Source organism: Ylistrum balloti, unplaced genomic scaffold (assembly GCF_031769215.1).
Source record: "Ylistrum balloti isolate Yb309-2 unplaced genomic scaffold, AGI_CSIRO_Ybal_v1 Utg370466, whole genome shotgun sequence".
In the NCBI taxonomy this organism is placed as follows: Eukaryota; Metazoa; Mollusca; class Bivalvia; order Pectinida; family Pectinidae; genus Ylistrum; species Ylistrum balloti.
Genome location: NW_026782307.1, coordinates 553,999 through 570,552, shown reverse-complemented (window position 1 = coordinate 570,552; position 16,554 = coordinate 553,999). Strand labels below are relative to the sequence as shown.

At 32.6% G+C, this 16,554-nt stretch overlaps 1 protein-coding gene across 1 annotated transcript; it reads left to right on the top strand.

The window, feature by feature from the left end:
* Nucleotides 1-1,465: 1,465 nt before the first annotated feature.
* LOC132555265 (transmembrane protein 18-like) lies at nucleotides 1,466-9,761 on the top strand. The gene is made up of 5 exons (XM_060219618.1): nucleotides 1,466-1,582; nucleotides 1,918-2,035; nucleotides 3,353-3,407; nucleotides 8,358-8,451; nucleotides 9,172-9,761. The coding sequence occupies exons 1-5, from the start codon at nucleotides 1,514-1,516 to the stop codon at nucleotides 9,289-9,291; spliced, it is 456 nt and encodes a 151-aa protein (XP_060075601.1). The 5' UTR covers nucleotides 1,466-1,513; the 3' UTR covers nucleotides 9,292-9,761.
* The last annotated feature ends 6,793 nt before the right edge of the window (nucleotides 9,762-16,554 follow it).

The window sequence follows — 16,554 nt, the reverse complement described above, 5'->3', positions numbered from 1 at the left end:
ATTGTAATGAATAAATGAACAAATGAAATATCAGTAACAGCATAATAATTGTAAATATTGACAATAAATAATCATTTTTAAACAGAATTTTTCATTCGTGTAGACGTAAAATTTTACACAATTGTTTGAGTACAGCAGATAGATCTCACCTGACCAATGACCTACAATGAGAGGTTGAAGAAACCGAAGCTATCAAAGCTAACATTCAGAAGAATTAGGGTTGACGTGAAAGAACTATACAAAATAACAAGTCAAGGTTTATCATAATGTATGTTAAATGTAATCAAACCATTGGACAGATGCAACTGATCATCAAAGTGACACACTAAAAATATTCCCTATAAGCGATCCATAAATAAGTTGTTTTTTTTCCAATCAGAACAGCAGTCATCTGGAATGAAATGCCACAAAATGCCGTACCTGTAAGCTGAATGGTCATTGGAAAAATAAGCCTTTCTTTAACAACAAAGCAACAATTAAATATCCAACATCAGTGTACGTGTATACATCCAGATGTGAATCTGGTGTAGAGGACACTGTTAGACCTGAAACAAAAAAATAAGCTTATTACTTATCTACAAGTAGTCATCAGGAGTGAAGAAGAAAACGCGTGTTCACGAAAATTAATGTTTTGGAAAAAGTTTGTATATTCCAACAATATTCGAAAAAAAAAAAACATACTTGACTCGTGTCTGTATATCGGTAATTTCTACTTAGATCCTGTGTATTTATCCGGCATAACGACTTACCCAGAAAACACTAAATACTACCCCCCCCCCCCCCCCCCCCCCCCCCCCCCCCCCCCCCCCCCCCCCCAAAAAAAAAAAAACAAAATAAAAAAAAAAAAACAAAAACAAAAACAAAGTAAAAAAAAAAAACCTCAAGGAGCGGCGAAAAAGGATTTTTCCGTTATAATTAAAAGACATTATTAACTGAATGAGATAATTTTGTAGGGGTTAGGCTACCTCCAATACAAAACAATATCGCAACCTCAATTTCAAAATGGTATGGCTTCTTACCATATAAAAACGTTTATATAATTTATTTTCTTCTTCTAATAGTTGTTTGGGCAATTCAAATTGTTTTGAGTAGTTTTTTGGGGTGTATTATTTTGGTATTTTGGAGTAGTTTTGTGTGTTTTTGAGTAAATCGTTCCGCGCGATTCATCAAAGTCTGTGATTTATGTGGCAAATATTTGAATGCCAGACATTCATTAATTGCCTGTGCCATTAGAATAAGCTACCATTGTACGTTTGTATTTACAAGGGAACCACTTGCAAAAGGTCACACTGGCTCTGGTCTTGAATTTGTTGTTGTGCTATTGGTTTTTAGTATCCAGTCTTGGTGGTTGATACGAGTCACTGTGAAAACGAAAGTAGGGTTTATAAATAACTATAACAAGCGTTTCGTTAACCATGAACGTTTATTTTGTAAACGACCAAAACCCAACGTGTCATACTCAGTTTGTCGAAGCCTGTATACATCACGGGATAAGGAAAAGAAATTACATGCGATGGATATAGGAAATATGGAGCCGGTGAAGGCGAACGAGATTCAGGGGATATGGTCCTACTTGCAACAGGCGAGTGTCGAAGAGTTCAGATGCATCAATTTGTACTTTACTCTTTAGCTTTGTACATCTTGTAACGTGTTAGATGCATTCTCTGGTAAAGAGCAACTCCTAGATGTCGTAGTGACATGTTATACTGTTAAGTTGTTGTCGGTGACCTAGCCATGACCATGCATGTATACATATACAGCAAATTCGTAATTTTGGGCACTGACATTGTAAGAAAGTCTCCCAGTTTTATTCAGGATTGACAAATTATTGATTTTATGCAAACGATAACTTAACATGCAAGCTTGCTATTTAAATTTCAATTTGGTTATGTCCCAATTTTGATGATTTCATTACAGATCGACTTCAGTGAGCCTTGGTTTACAGCACTAGGAATTTTCCATGTAACATGTTTCATAATAACAGCGGCTACAAGAAACAACACATTATTACAGTGTTTTCATTTCATGGTTATGTGTAAGTAGAGATCTTTATGTACTATTTAATTACAGAGCATGTAGAAAACATTTACTGGTATGTTAATGTGTCTGGTCCTAACATCTGCACATCTATAAGCAAGGACTTCTCTGAAGTTACAGCAACTTTTTTTATTATCATTTAACTGAGACATGAAGTTATCAAAGCCCTCTTTCCTCAAATGTAGTATGGCAATCATATCGATATGTATCCATGTCTCATTTGTGTCTAAACTGTAGCTTTTGTCCACTAAATATTGACTGATCTGACCAGAGCCAATTTGTTGACCTGTGACAAGTGAAACTTGAACAAAAACAATAATAACAAATCAAAAGTATTGATTATAAAAGATATATTTGTCCGTTAGAAAATTACTCAGCTTTTAATGGCATTGGTTGAGAAATAATTTTCTTCATATTTTACACTGAAAGTATCACAGTATATAGTATAGTGTAATATTTCATTTGTTGACAAAAAGAAAAAAACCATTAACACAAAGATATGCATGTATGTCAAAAGTTAATAGAAGCTATTGGCCACAAAGTTAGAAAGTTCATTTTAAAAGTTAGTTATTAAGCTTTTGGCCACTGTTCATTTTGTAAAGAGTAGTTCAGCAGTTTTGAGAAAAGTGGACTAAAAACACAACAAGACTAGTTAACTCAAATTCACTTTACAGTTACCTTTACTGAGAGTTCCATAAAATTATAGAAAGTTTTCTATCCCTTTTGCTATATGTCAGTTCAAGAGCGTCATAAGAGAGCTGATGGCTTATTTTTTTGTATAGCACCTCTTAGCTGTTAGATAAATTTTTCTTAAGCGTGGATTAATAGTTGATGATTATGTAATATCTTTGTATATGTGATATGATGTCAAACTACAGACTTACATTGTAGATATAGATTGAAGTCCACAGTTAAACCAACTGAAACTATAAAACATACATTGTTTTTTAGGAGCTAAATTGAAATTGAAAAAAGAAAATCATTTTCAACAACTTTTCATTTTTAAACCAGAATTAGATTAGATTATTTTCACACCGTAATTCACTAACTAATATGTTGAGAAATGTACATGTATATATAACATAAACAATATGTAATTGACCTCTCGAAGGCTTCTAATGAAGTGGACTACAAATATAAGTAGAATATTTATTTATCTTTATTTTTGTTTGAAAAAAAGGTGAATTTGTTTCATTGAGGACAGATAAGATTTTTATCCAAAATCATATTAATTTTTCAGTTGTGTCTAAGATACTGATTTATAACTCTTCATTGTTAGCTCGATTATGTTTCGTTTATTTCGATTTTATTTCAGTATTATTGGTGTTTTTTGCTGAGACAATCAATGAATGGGCAGCCAATAATTGGAAGTAAGTACCCAGGTACCATACTGTACATTTATACCAGGATTAGGTTAATGTTGTCTTAAGATGCTGGTCCTTGTCATGATTTTTCCTACTTTTATTTAATTTGGGTTTAGATTATGAAAAAAAAAAAATAAATAAAACTACAGATTATGAAAAAAAATAATGCTATGGATTATGAAAAAAAAAATAAAGCTAATTAATGACGAACGATAGTAGTCACAGAACTCATAGAATCAAAGGTCACAGAGCTTTTGCAAAATTGATCAGCTACATGTGATAAATGACAAAATAACTCTGTTTAGCTCAAAAGGAATCTCTCTCGATGTAAGCATTGTGGGCCGTGCATGCATAGTCTTGTGTTCAACCATTATTTTGTTCATAATATATAAGGTATGCATTAAATCAGGAACGGTCAATTTTCACAATTCACCATTAATGTATCTGTTTTGCCCTCTCAGTTTTATCAAATTGGTCATTTTACGTATCTGAAATATCAAAAATTAACATAAATACCAAGCTTACAGGTTCATATAGTTGTAAGATCCCATAACATTACAGGTATATGCACAATGTGTGCTTGATAGGAAAACTGGAAGAAATTAACCACTACACATCCATGCACACATAGTTTGGTTCTATCGCACAGATGTGCAATTCTGTCATGGTTGATATGAATTTAGAAAGGACTGAAAGATATTTGTGGGATAGAGTTTATTTGTTTTTAAAATGTATTAGAATAAAGCTTAATATTTTTCCTAAGTAAGCCATATATTTATTGTTTATACATATGCGGATCTATCAGGTACAGACCGAATAGCTACATACACTCCAAATTTAGAGTGTTTTCCTTACAAATACCAAACATGACCAGCCTTAGAGTCCAGTCACTCATTATTTATACATCATATATGTAACCATTAATGGGTGTGTCCATTTTATCTCGTCAATGTTTCATCTAAAAACTCATACCGTCAGAGGGAAATTTTATTTTCATTACTTCCTTATTACTGGTACTTTCGTTTTTGATCGTTTTGTAAACAAAAGATATACACTGTGGTAAATTATAAGTGTTGTGTTCATTACAAGGGAAAAATAGCTGGTAGGAACGTGACATGTAACTTATATAACAGTATATAGGTAATTTTTGTTTTCTAAGATACAGCACTCTCTGCTCTCTGAGGTGTGAAAAAATATACCAAAAAGATTAATTAATGCAGGACCTAGTATTATTTTGAACACTGTCAAAGTTAAAATGACCTTCCTCATCACTGATCAATTTTAATACACGTGTGATTGCTATTTAGTCATAACTATACAAGTTTTCAATTTATTTTTCAATCCATGATATAAGTAAACCATTTTTTCCAAAAGCACAAAATGTGGAGTCCTATCTTACAGTTGTGAGCTAGATACTGCATGGTGCTTGTTTGTGTAAGATGTATGCCTGATGTGTGCATGATGTATGCGTGATGTGTGCAGAAAGTGTTTGGTGTGTTATGTATTACCACACTTTAAAAAGAATACAAGTACCACAGGTAATTTGTCATAAACTTAGATAAAGGATCTACAAGAGGACACTGCGCTAAAAGTAAGTGTAACATTGTGGTACTTTAAGTAATAGTTATATGTGATATCAGCAAGTACCTGTTAGACAGTAATATGGTCTTTGAAACTAGCTCATGAGTTTCAAAGTCAAATCAAGCAGTCCCTAGTGGTTTTAGCTGCAATTTGTTTATTATCAACAATAGTTAGCACACCTGTTTTAGCAATAACAATGCTCTATAAACTTATTATCTTCCCTGTTGGTTTTGAAAGCAACATTAGTTATCTCCCCTGCCAGTTTTAGTAGTAAAGTAGTTATCTCCTTTGCTTTAGCAGTTACAAACTGTAAAGGTATTATCTTCCCTGCCTGTTTTAGTAGCATCAGTACTTATCTCCCTTGGTTTAGGAGTAACAACACATTGTACATGTAGGTGTTATCTCCCCTACTTGTTTAAACAGCAACAAAATCTTTTCATTATATCCCAAAAACTGTTCTAGCAGCAACAATATGAAGTTCTTATCTCTCTATGTTGTATGAAGGCATTATCTTCCTGTGCTTGTGTAATACCTAGTGTATTCCCTCTTATTGGCCTAGATACAAAGAATATTATAATAATAATGGTTAAATGGTAGTTATTGATATTGTAAAAGAAAATGCACAAATACATAACCCATAAGTATCAGCTGTATTACAATGGGAACTATAATGATATAGTACTTTATAGACCGGTTTTACGGTATATTAAAGTACTTTATAGACCGGTTTTACGGTATATTAAAGTACTTTATAGACAGGTTTTACGGTATATTGAAGTACTTTATAGACAGGTTTTTACGGTATATTGAAGTACTTTATAGACAGGTTTTACCGTATATTAAAGTACTTTATAGACAGGTTTTACGGTATATTGAAGTACTTTATAGACAGGTTTTACGGTATATTGAAGTAATTTATAGACAGGTTTTACGGTATATTGAAGTACTTTATAGACAGGTTTTACGGTATATTGAAGTACTTTTGAGACAGGTTTTACGGTATATTGAAGTACTTTTGAGACAGGTTTTACGGTATATTGAAGTACTTTATAGACAGGTTTTACAGTATATTGAAGTACTTTATAGACAGGTTTTACGGTATATTAAAGTACTTTTGAGACAGGTTTTACGGTATATTGAAGTACTTTTGAGACAGGTTTTACGGTATATTGAAGTACTTTATAGACAGGTTTTACAGTATATTGAAGTACTTTATAGACAGGTTTTACGGTATATTAAAGTACTTTATAGACAGGTTTTACGGTATATTAAAGTTCTTTATAGACAGGTTTTACGGTATATTAAAGTACTTTATAGACAGGTTTTACGGTATATTAAAGTACTTTATAGACAGGTTTTACGGTATATTAAAGTACTTTATAGACAGGTTTTACGGTATATTAAAGTACTTTATAGACAGGTTTTACGGTATATTAAAGTACTTTATAGACAGGTTTTACAGTATATTAAAGATATTGTTCAAAATTTAAGATATATATATTCCTGCTTTTCATCATTATTGAAAACACTTTTGAACATTAGAAAAGGGATTGTTTAAGGTTGTAAAACTTGATTGACTTCTTGTAAAGCATGATGATGCACAATGCAAGCTAGGCCTTGTTGTTATAGCAAGAAACTCTGCTGTTTGTCTGAACAGATTAATGCCAGCACACTGAGGCTAGTAAGGTGACATGTACTATAAACTTCCATATATTTACTATGCGTAGGACTTGTGAGTTTAACTTACTTTGTATTTACGGACTTAACATATGCCTGCAGTGATCAAATACACCTGTGATTTCAGTTTGCTCATTGTATGAGTCCTAACCACTAAAATGCATTGTTCACAATGGATGTACATGTAGATTTCAGAATCATACTTGACATGACCTTAGCAGTTATTACCTCTCCAATCATAATCTAATCGAATATTGATTCTAAATCTTCCATACATGTCATCAGCACGACCGATTACTAAAGAACATAATTTCATAACCATATTCACACTGCTTCATTTATTAGCTCACCTGACCAGAAGGGCAAAGTCGTTCGTCTGTTGTCAACTTTGACATTTTATCAACCTCTTCTCAGTAACGAAATGTCATGGTTTTTCGCTGTTAGGTACCAAGGATTAAGCGAAAAGAAATGACCTTGAACTATAGGAAAGGTCACAACGATCAAATGATTAAAACCTGTGGAAAACTTCTTCTGGTAAACCAAATGTCTGGGAAGCAGGATATTTGGTGGAAACGAGTTTCAAGGTCTAAGCCCGACAAATTTCGAGAAAAGCAAAAGAAATGACATTTAATTGTAATCCAGGTCATAACTCTCACTGTGTATATTTGAGTGTTAGAGGCTGTTTATTGTAGAAATTGGTGAAAAAGTTGATTATACGTACCGTTCTTGAATGTCAATGTTGGATGTGGTAATTTATTTGTTATAAACACTAGTTCTCTTTGTGATAAAATTGAATACCAGGTGAGCAATGCATGCCAATTTGGCCTCTCTTTGAAATGAATAGATGAACAAATATTTGTATGTGAATGTGGTGAATGGGGCATATTGACATAGGCTTTAATGACTTTTTTATCATTTTTTTCCATACTGATATACCACTTCCTTCATTTATTTCAATCCATCATATACAGCACGAAAGCATGTGTCACTTCCTTGTATTACTAGGATAAAGCTGATATAACAGTGGTCTGTTGCCAGAGATTTATTTACATGGCTTATGTTGTCAATGAAGTTGACAAAGGTTACCATTCTGGTGCGCATGGTCTTCTCTTTGTACATTTTCACCCCTAGGCCTGTAAATATTTTTATTCACGTTTGTGCCCTTGTTTTGTCAAATGTGAGGTTGTATTAAGGTTATGTTGACGTGCTGGTTAATTTCATTGTTGTTTTCATATCTTATTCACTTCCACTCATCATGATATCAGACCGTTTGTCGTGAAATAATTTCTCGGTTTCACAACATAAAGATTGTTGATTCTCTGATGGCTTCGGCATGGCCTGTCCAAGTTGCATAACAGCCAGCTGATCAGTATTTCCAGTCTTCAACCTTCCAATGGATTATTCTCCCTTCATCGACCACAGCGGGGATTCTGTTGTAGGGCTGAATTAGACGAAATGCTGTCTTTAAACTTTCACTAAATTAAAATGCAAAATAAATATGTCATGGTTAGTCCATGAAGGTGAATTTGACAAAAAAAAAAAAAATCGGTCAAAAACAAGAAAAGTAAAATCAAACAAACAAGGAAGAATAATTATAAGATTAATGTGCAACACGATATTGTTGACCCAATAGTCACACAACATGTTAAATACTCCTCATGCAGTACATTATATCTGTTACATATTTTTCTCTTGCAGACTTTTTGCTAGACAGCAGTACTTTGATAGTAACGGTTTATTCATGTCTGTTGTTTTTTCTACGCCAGTACTTATCAACTGTCTAGTGATATTGGTAAGTATAGTAACATATCAACCTCCTCCTGTTTGATAATATTACATGTTCTGTCAAAGGTTCTAGAAAATTTCCCCTCAGATTGTTAACCATTTCTAACTTCTTTCTGCAATATAATACTGAAAGAAGTGAGTGCTAAGTTGATAGCAAGTAATGTAAGATCCCGTTTTCTAATCTCCTTGTTTACATTTTAGAACGGAACTGCTATAGTATTGATGAAACCCTTACTGATATTTTCAGTAGGTTTCCTGGAAATGGCTTCGACAACTACTATCACTGTTATGCTTTGCATCATACATTTGTGGTTGACTGTTTGACACATATATCTATCCGATTATTTTCAATACAGTGAGCATTATCTGTCATAACAATGCAAGTTGATGTAGATGTGTGCATCGTATTGACGAAATCGACAAATCCCAACTCTTTTTTCGATTTGTTGCAAAATATGAAATGACATTGATCTTGAAATATTGTTGGCAATATGACTGACAAATACCATTTCTTTTCATGTTTGTTTGAATTGGTTTGAAATACGAAATGACTTTGATATTGAAATGTTGAAAGTGATGTGTTGGACAAATAAATATAATTTTTTTTCAATATGTTTGAAATACGAAAAGACTGATATTGAAATGATGTAAGTGATATGACAAATATTATTTCTTTTTTGTTTGTTTGTTTGAAATATGGGAGGACCTTAATCTTGAAATGTTGCAGGTGATGTGGCTGAAGGATATGAGTTTAATTATGTCAGAGACAAGACTGCTGAAGATGTCACGAAAGGCAGATGCAATGGCAACAAAACAAGACAAGGAGGAAAGCAAGAAGGACAAATAAAAAGTTTTTCCAAAAATCAGATTACCATAACTTTATACTCTTATAGATGATGTAGATTTTTACATATAGTCATTGTAAATGTTCATGACCATTCGTGTTTCACAAAAAATATATTTTGCCTTTTTAAGGACATTTTGAATAAAATGCTTGTTGAAATCTTAGTTACTAAAAACGTTAAATCTGCCTTACACGGATGGTGAGAAGCAGGAAGAAGGAAGCATTGGAATTTGGGAGTTTAATATGGAGAGATGAGATCGGAAAAATGAAATAGTAAAATACGGAAGCTAATGTTACCGGTAATGTCATTTAATTAGATTTAAGATATACACCCAAAGCTTTAAGACTTTTTTCATTTCTTGAGGAACCATTTAGTTTCATATTTGAATTTTTGACTTAGAAATGACTTGTGTTGACGATTAACCTGACCCGTTACTTGATGATCAGTAAACGTGACTTACCATAGCGTATACATGTACATACATGTTATCTGGGTCGTGTACATCATCGCTTATGAAGAGGTATATGAACGTACATTTGTATACTGCAGAAATGAGGATGTGTTTTCTAACACGACTATAACCAGTGTGACAGTGTACAGGATATAATTCTGTTTATACCTGCATTTTATGATGTCTGAGAACGTATTTCTTTCTTTCAATGTATTCTGTGAACTCGGTTTTATTGGTAGTTGGTTAACAAATTCATATGTATTTAAATGAGGGAAACTTAAAACCATATGAACTAGTCAACCGGATTTACCTCTATTTCAGTTGACAAGTTAATACTAGTCGCCTATGTTATTTTTTGTAAATGCTAGTGTTACGTCGTTAGATACATTTTACTTGTTAATATATTCAAAACTTTGGATCTGCTTTGGAATATATAAATCATTGCAATAGATAAAAACGTTTTTTAAAAAATTCTTTTGTAATAAAATCTTTATTAGCATTGCTTGCTTGAAAAAGAAAAGGAAATGACTAATATACTTTTAGAGGTATCTGGAAAGAAAATGAAACCTTTGGCAATTTCCGTTTTTATTATGCAGTTTATAATTTCTGATAGAATTGCACGAGTTCAAAAATAGGGCGTAACATAAAGCATTTTCTATAGGGGGATCATGTTTCTATTAAACTAGGTTTTCATATTATACCACTTTTGTGTGAGCTCATACACTTGATATATGAAATGGTTATCTTTAACGCGACCTTCCGTACATAGACAAAGATAGAAAGATCTCGAATGGTAGTGTATGGGTAAAATATCGTAATGTGTTTGTTTGCGTTTAACTGTAGATATTGTGTAAAATATTGTATGTGTGGTACGATGTTAATTACTTTTGCTTCGTTTTTTTTCTATTTGAAAAGTAAATCTGATTCAGTAAAAAAAATGAAGATGGAAAAACCAGCAATGCATTGTCGGAATTTTTATCACTATATTTGATTTCAATTTTAGGGAAATGAAAGCCTAGTTCGAATTTGAGCCTTAACACGGGCTGATGATATAGAAGTATTGGAAATGTGTATTGTATATGTTTTATGCTATTGTTTAGATAATGTAATATTTTCAAAATAGCTTGTATTCGATCTAAACAACAGATTTTATGAAAATCAACTCGAAATATGTGGGGAAGTGATCACAGGAACGTAGGGTGAATTTAGATGGGAGTAATTTACTCGTTCAGCGTTATATAGCTCCCGTCCAAACACGTGAAAGTTACGGTTACACTGATCATGAAAATGTCAGGTCTCCAGGAGACCGTGTTGTAAGGGGAATCTTTATACAATTCAATGTACATTAATTCCACATTTCATATTGGTGTGTGTGTGCACACAGTAAACGTGCAACCTCTTGGATTAACAAAATGTGTATAATAGACATGTGATATTCATTGATATTTTGACAGACATTTAAATGACAAAGAAAGTGTGTTTCGTTCACGTCACTATGAAATACATTAACTATTTCATTTAGACATCAATCGAAACTGGAGTTGTACATTCACTAAAGGACGTGTGCTGAATACAGAATATCCTGATGAACGATCTATTGAATAAGTCAATGATAAAAGAACTTAAGCGAGTATGAGATGAATAAATAACGAGTGATGGAATGAAGAATTGAAAGATTGAGAAAAATGGACGAAAGAGTGAAATGATTGAATCATTAATGAAATTTTAACAATTTGAAATATTTGTTGAATGCAATATTTGAATGGTAAGTTTGTCACTGAATATTTTAATGCAAATAAATATTTTTAAATACTAGTGTTGAATAAACTGAAAAATAATAAAATTTGTAATATGTTGGTTTTTGTTCCCTTAAATGACACAATTTCATAGTGGATTAATGAATGAGAAATATTTTTGTGTTTCATTATAGTCTAACGTTAACCTGCCATCCTTATTTTTTTTAATGTTGCTAAAACACATACCATGAATTTACTGCATGAATCGGAAGCATGAATTCCATGTGTTTTAACATGTGTCATACATTATTGATTAATTTTAATTTTGATAGACTGTGCGCTTTACGTGTTAGTTTTTTCCTCTGTGATAACGGAATTGGAAAGTGAGAAGCCGTGTTTAACTCCCTGCGATTGAATAACTGACGTTCGTACTGATGGCTTGATATGCTCTGTCTATTACACAGAATGCATGATTGGTAATGCCATGGAAAGAAATTCAACGATCAGTGTGGAATTGCCCATCTTGCTTCTTCACTTTGATCAAGAAACATTAAACGTCCGACCAGACTTTTAAGGATTCTCTTTTTTATGTATAGGTCACTTTGTTCACGACTGAAGCTGTGGACATGTATATTAAAGTACTTTATAGACAGGTTTTACGGTATATTAAAGTACTTTATAGACAGGTTTTACGGTATATTAAAGTACTTTATAGACAGGTTTTACGGTATATTAAAGTTCTTTATAGACAGGTTTTACGGTATATTAAAGTACTTTTTATAGACAGGTTTTACGGTATATTAAAGTACTTTATAGACAGGTTTTACGGTATATTAAAGTTTTACGGTATATTAAAGTACTTTATAGACAGGTTTTACGGTATATTAAAGTACTTTATAGACAGGTTTTACGGTATATTAAAGTACTTTATAGACAGGTTTTACGGTATATTAAAGTACTTTATAGACAAGTTTTACGGTATATTAAAGTACTTTATTGACAGGTTTTACGGTATATTAAAGTACTTTATAGACAGGTTTTACAGTATATTAAAGATATTGTTCAAAATTTAAGATATATATATTCCTGCTTTTCATCATTATTGAAAACACTTTTGAACATTAGAAAAGGGATTGTTTAAGGTTGTAAAACTTGATTGACTTCTTGTAAAGCATGATGATGCACAATGCAAGCTAGGCCTTGTTGTTATAGCAAGAAACTCTGCTGTTTGTCTGAACAGATTAATGCCAGCACACTGAGGCTAGTAAGGTGACATATACTCTAAACTTCCATATATTTACTATGCGCAGGACTTGTGAGTTTAACTTACTTTGTATTTACGGACTTAACATATGCCTGCAGTGATCAAATACACCTGTGATTTCAGTTTGCTCATTGTATGAGTCCTAACCACTAAAATGCAGTGTTCACAATGGATGTACATGTAGATTTCAGAATCATACTTGACATGACCTTAGCAGTTATTACCTCTCCAATCATAATCTAATCGAATATGGATTCTAAATCTTCCATACATGCCATCAGCAGGACCGATTACTAAAGAACATAATTTCATAACCATATTCACACTGCTTCATTTATTAGCTCACCTGACCAGAAGGGCAAAGTCGTTCGTCTGTTGTCAACTTTGACATTTTATCAACCTCTTCTCAGTAACGAAATGTCATGGTTTTTCGCTGTTAGGTATTAAGGATTAAGCGAAAAGAAATGACCTTGAACTATAGGAAAGGTCACAACGATCAAATGATTAAAACCTGTGGAAAACTTCTTCTGGTAAACCAAATGTCTGGGAAGCAGGATATTTGGTGGAAACGAGTTTCGAGGTCTAAGCCCGACAAATTTCGAGAAAAGCAAAAGAAATGACATTTTATTGTAATCCAGGTCATAACTCTCACTGTGTATATTTGAGTGTTAGAGGCTGTTTATTGTAGAAATTGGTTAAAAAGTTGATTATACGTACCGTTCTTGAATGTCAATGGTGGATGTGGTAATTTATTTGTTATAAACACTAGTTCTCTTTGTGATAAAATTGAATACCAGGTGAGCAATGCATGCCAATTTGGCCTCTCTTTGAAATGAATAGATGAACAAATATTTGTATGTGAATGTGGTGAATGGGGCATATTGACATAGGCTTTAATGACTTTTTTATCATTTTTTTCCATACTGATATACCACTTCCTTCATTTATTTCAATCCATCATATACAGCACGAAAGCATGTGTCACTTCCTTGTATTACTAGGATAAAGCTGATATAACAGTGGTCTGTTGCCAGAGATTTATTTACATGGCTTATGTTGTCAATGAAGTTGACAAAGGTTACCATTCTGGTGCGCATGGTCTTCTCTTTGTACATTTTCACCCTAGGCCTGTAAATATTTTTATTCACGTTTGTGCCCTTGTTTTGTCAAATGTGAGGTTGTATTAAGGTTATGTTGACGTGCTGGTTAATTTCATTGTTGTTTTCATATCTTATTCACTTCCACTCATCATGGTATCAGACCGTTTGTCGTGAAATAATTTCTCGGTTTCACAACATAAAGATTGTTGATTCTCTGATGGCTTCGGCATGGCCTGTCCAAGTTGCATAACAGCCAGCTGATCAGTATTTCCAGTCTTCAACCTTCCAATGGATTATTCTCCCTTCATCGACCACAACGGGGATTCTGTTGTAGGGCTGAATTAGACGATAGAAATGCTGTCTTTAAACTTTCACTAAATTAAAATGCAAAAATAAATATATCATGGTTAGTCCATTAAGGTGAATTTGACAAAAAAAAAAAAAATAAATAAAAAAATCGGTCAAAAACAAGAAAAGTAAAATCAAACAAACAAGGAAGAATAATTATAAGATTAATTTGCAACACGATATTGTTGACCCAATAGTCACACAACATGTTAAATACTCCTCATGCAGTACATTATATCTGTTACATATTTTTCTCTTGCAGACTTTTTGCTAGACAGCAGTACTTTGATAGTAACGGTTTATTCATGTCTGTTGTTTTTTCTACGCCAGTACTTATCAACTGTCTAGTGATATTGGTAAGTATAGTAACATATCAACCTCCTCCTGTTTGATAATATTACATGTTCTGTCAAAGGTTCTAGAAAATTTCCCCTCAGATTGTTAACCATTTCTAACTTCTTTCTGCAATATAATACTGAAAGAAGTGAGTGCTAAGTTGATAGCAAGTAATGTAAGATCCCGTTTTCTAATCTCCTTGTTTACATTTTAGAACCGAACTGCTATAGTATTGATGAAACCCTTACTGATATTTTCAGTAGGTTTCCTGGAAATGGCTTCGACAACTACTATCACTGTTATGCTTTGCATCATACATTTGTGGTTGACTGTTTGACACATATATCTATCCGATTATTTTCAATACAGTGAGCATTATCTGTCATAACAATGCAAGTTGATGTAGATGTGTGCATCGTATTGACGAAATCGACAAATCCCAACTCTTTTTTCGATTTGTTGCAAAATATGAAATGACATTGATCTTGAAATATTGTTGGCAATATGACTGACAAATACCATTTCTTTTTCTGTTTGTTTGAATTGGTTTGAAATACGAAATGACTTTGATATTGAAATGTTGAAAGTGATGTGTTGGACAAATAAATATAATTTTTTTCAATGTGTTTGAAATACGAAAAGACTGATATTGAAATGATGTAAGTGATATGACAAATATTATTTCTTTTTTGTTTGTTTGTTTGAAATATGGGAGGACCTTAATCTTGAAATGTTGCAGGTGATGTGGCTGAAGGATATGAGTTTAATTATGTCAGAGACAAGACTGCTGAAGATGTCACGAAAGGCAGATGCGATGGCAACAAAACAAGACAAGGAGGAAAGCAAGAAGGACAAATAAAAAAGTTTTTCCAAAAATCAGATTACCATAACTTTATACTCTTATAGTTGATGTAGATTTTTACATATAGTCATTGTAAATGTTCATGACAATTCGTGTTTCACAAAAAATATATTTTGCCTTTTTAAGGACATTTTGAATAAAATGCTTGTTGAAATCTTAGTTACTATTTGAATTAAAATATTCAGTGTCAAACTTACCATTCAAATATTGCATTCAACAAATATTTCAAATTGTTAAAATTTCATTAATGATTCAATCATTTCACTCTTTCGTCCATTTTTCTCAATCTTTCAATTCTTCATTCCATCACTCGTTATTTATTCATCTCATACTCGCTTAAGTTCTTTTATCATTGACTTATTCAATAGATCGTTCATCAGGATTTTCTGTATTCAGCACACGTCCTTTAGTGAATGTACAACTCCAGTTTCGATTGATGTCTAAATGAAATAGTTAATGTATTTCATAGTGACGTGAACGAAACACACTTTCTTTGTCATTTAAATGTCTGTCAAAATATCAATGAATATCACATGTCTCTTATAAACACTTTGTTAATCCAAGAGGTTGCACGTTTACTGTGTGCATACACACCAATATGAAATGTGGAATTAATATACATTGAATTGTATAAAGATTCCCCTTACAACACGGTCTCCTGGAGACCCGACATTTTCATGATCAGTGTAACCGTAACTTTCACGTGTTTGGACGGGAGCTATATAACGCTGAACGAGTAAATTACTCCCATCTAAATTCACCCTACGTTCCTGTGATCACTTGCCCACATATTTCGAGTTGATTTTCATAAAATCTGTTGTTTAGATCGAATACAAGCTATTTTGAAAATATTACATTATCTAAACAATAGCATAAAACATATACAATACACATTTCCAATACTTCTATATCATCAGCCCGTGTTAAGGCTCAAATTCGAACTAGGCTTTCATTTCCCTAAATTGAAATCAAATATAGTGATAAAAATTCCGACAATGCATTGCTGGTTTTTCCATCTTCATTTTTTTTACTGAATCAGATTTACTTTTCAAATAGAAAAAAAACGAAGCAAAAGTAATTAACATCGTACCACACATACAATATTTTACACAATATCTACAGTTAAACGCAAACAAACACATTAAGATATTTTACCCGTACACTACCA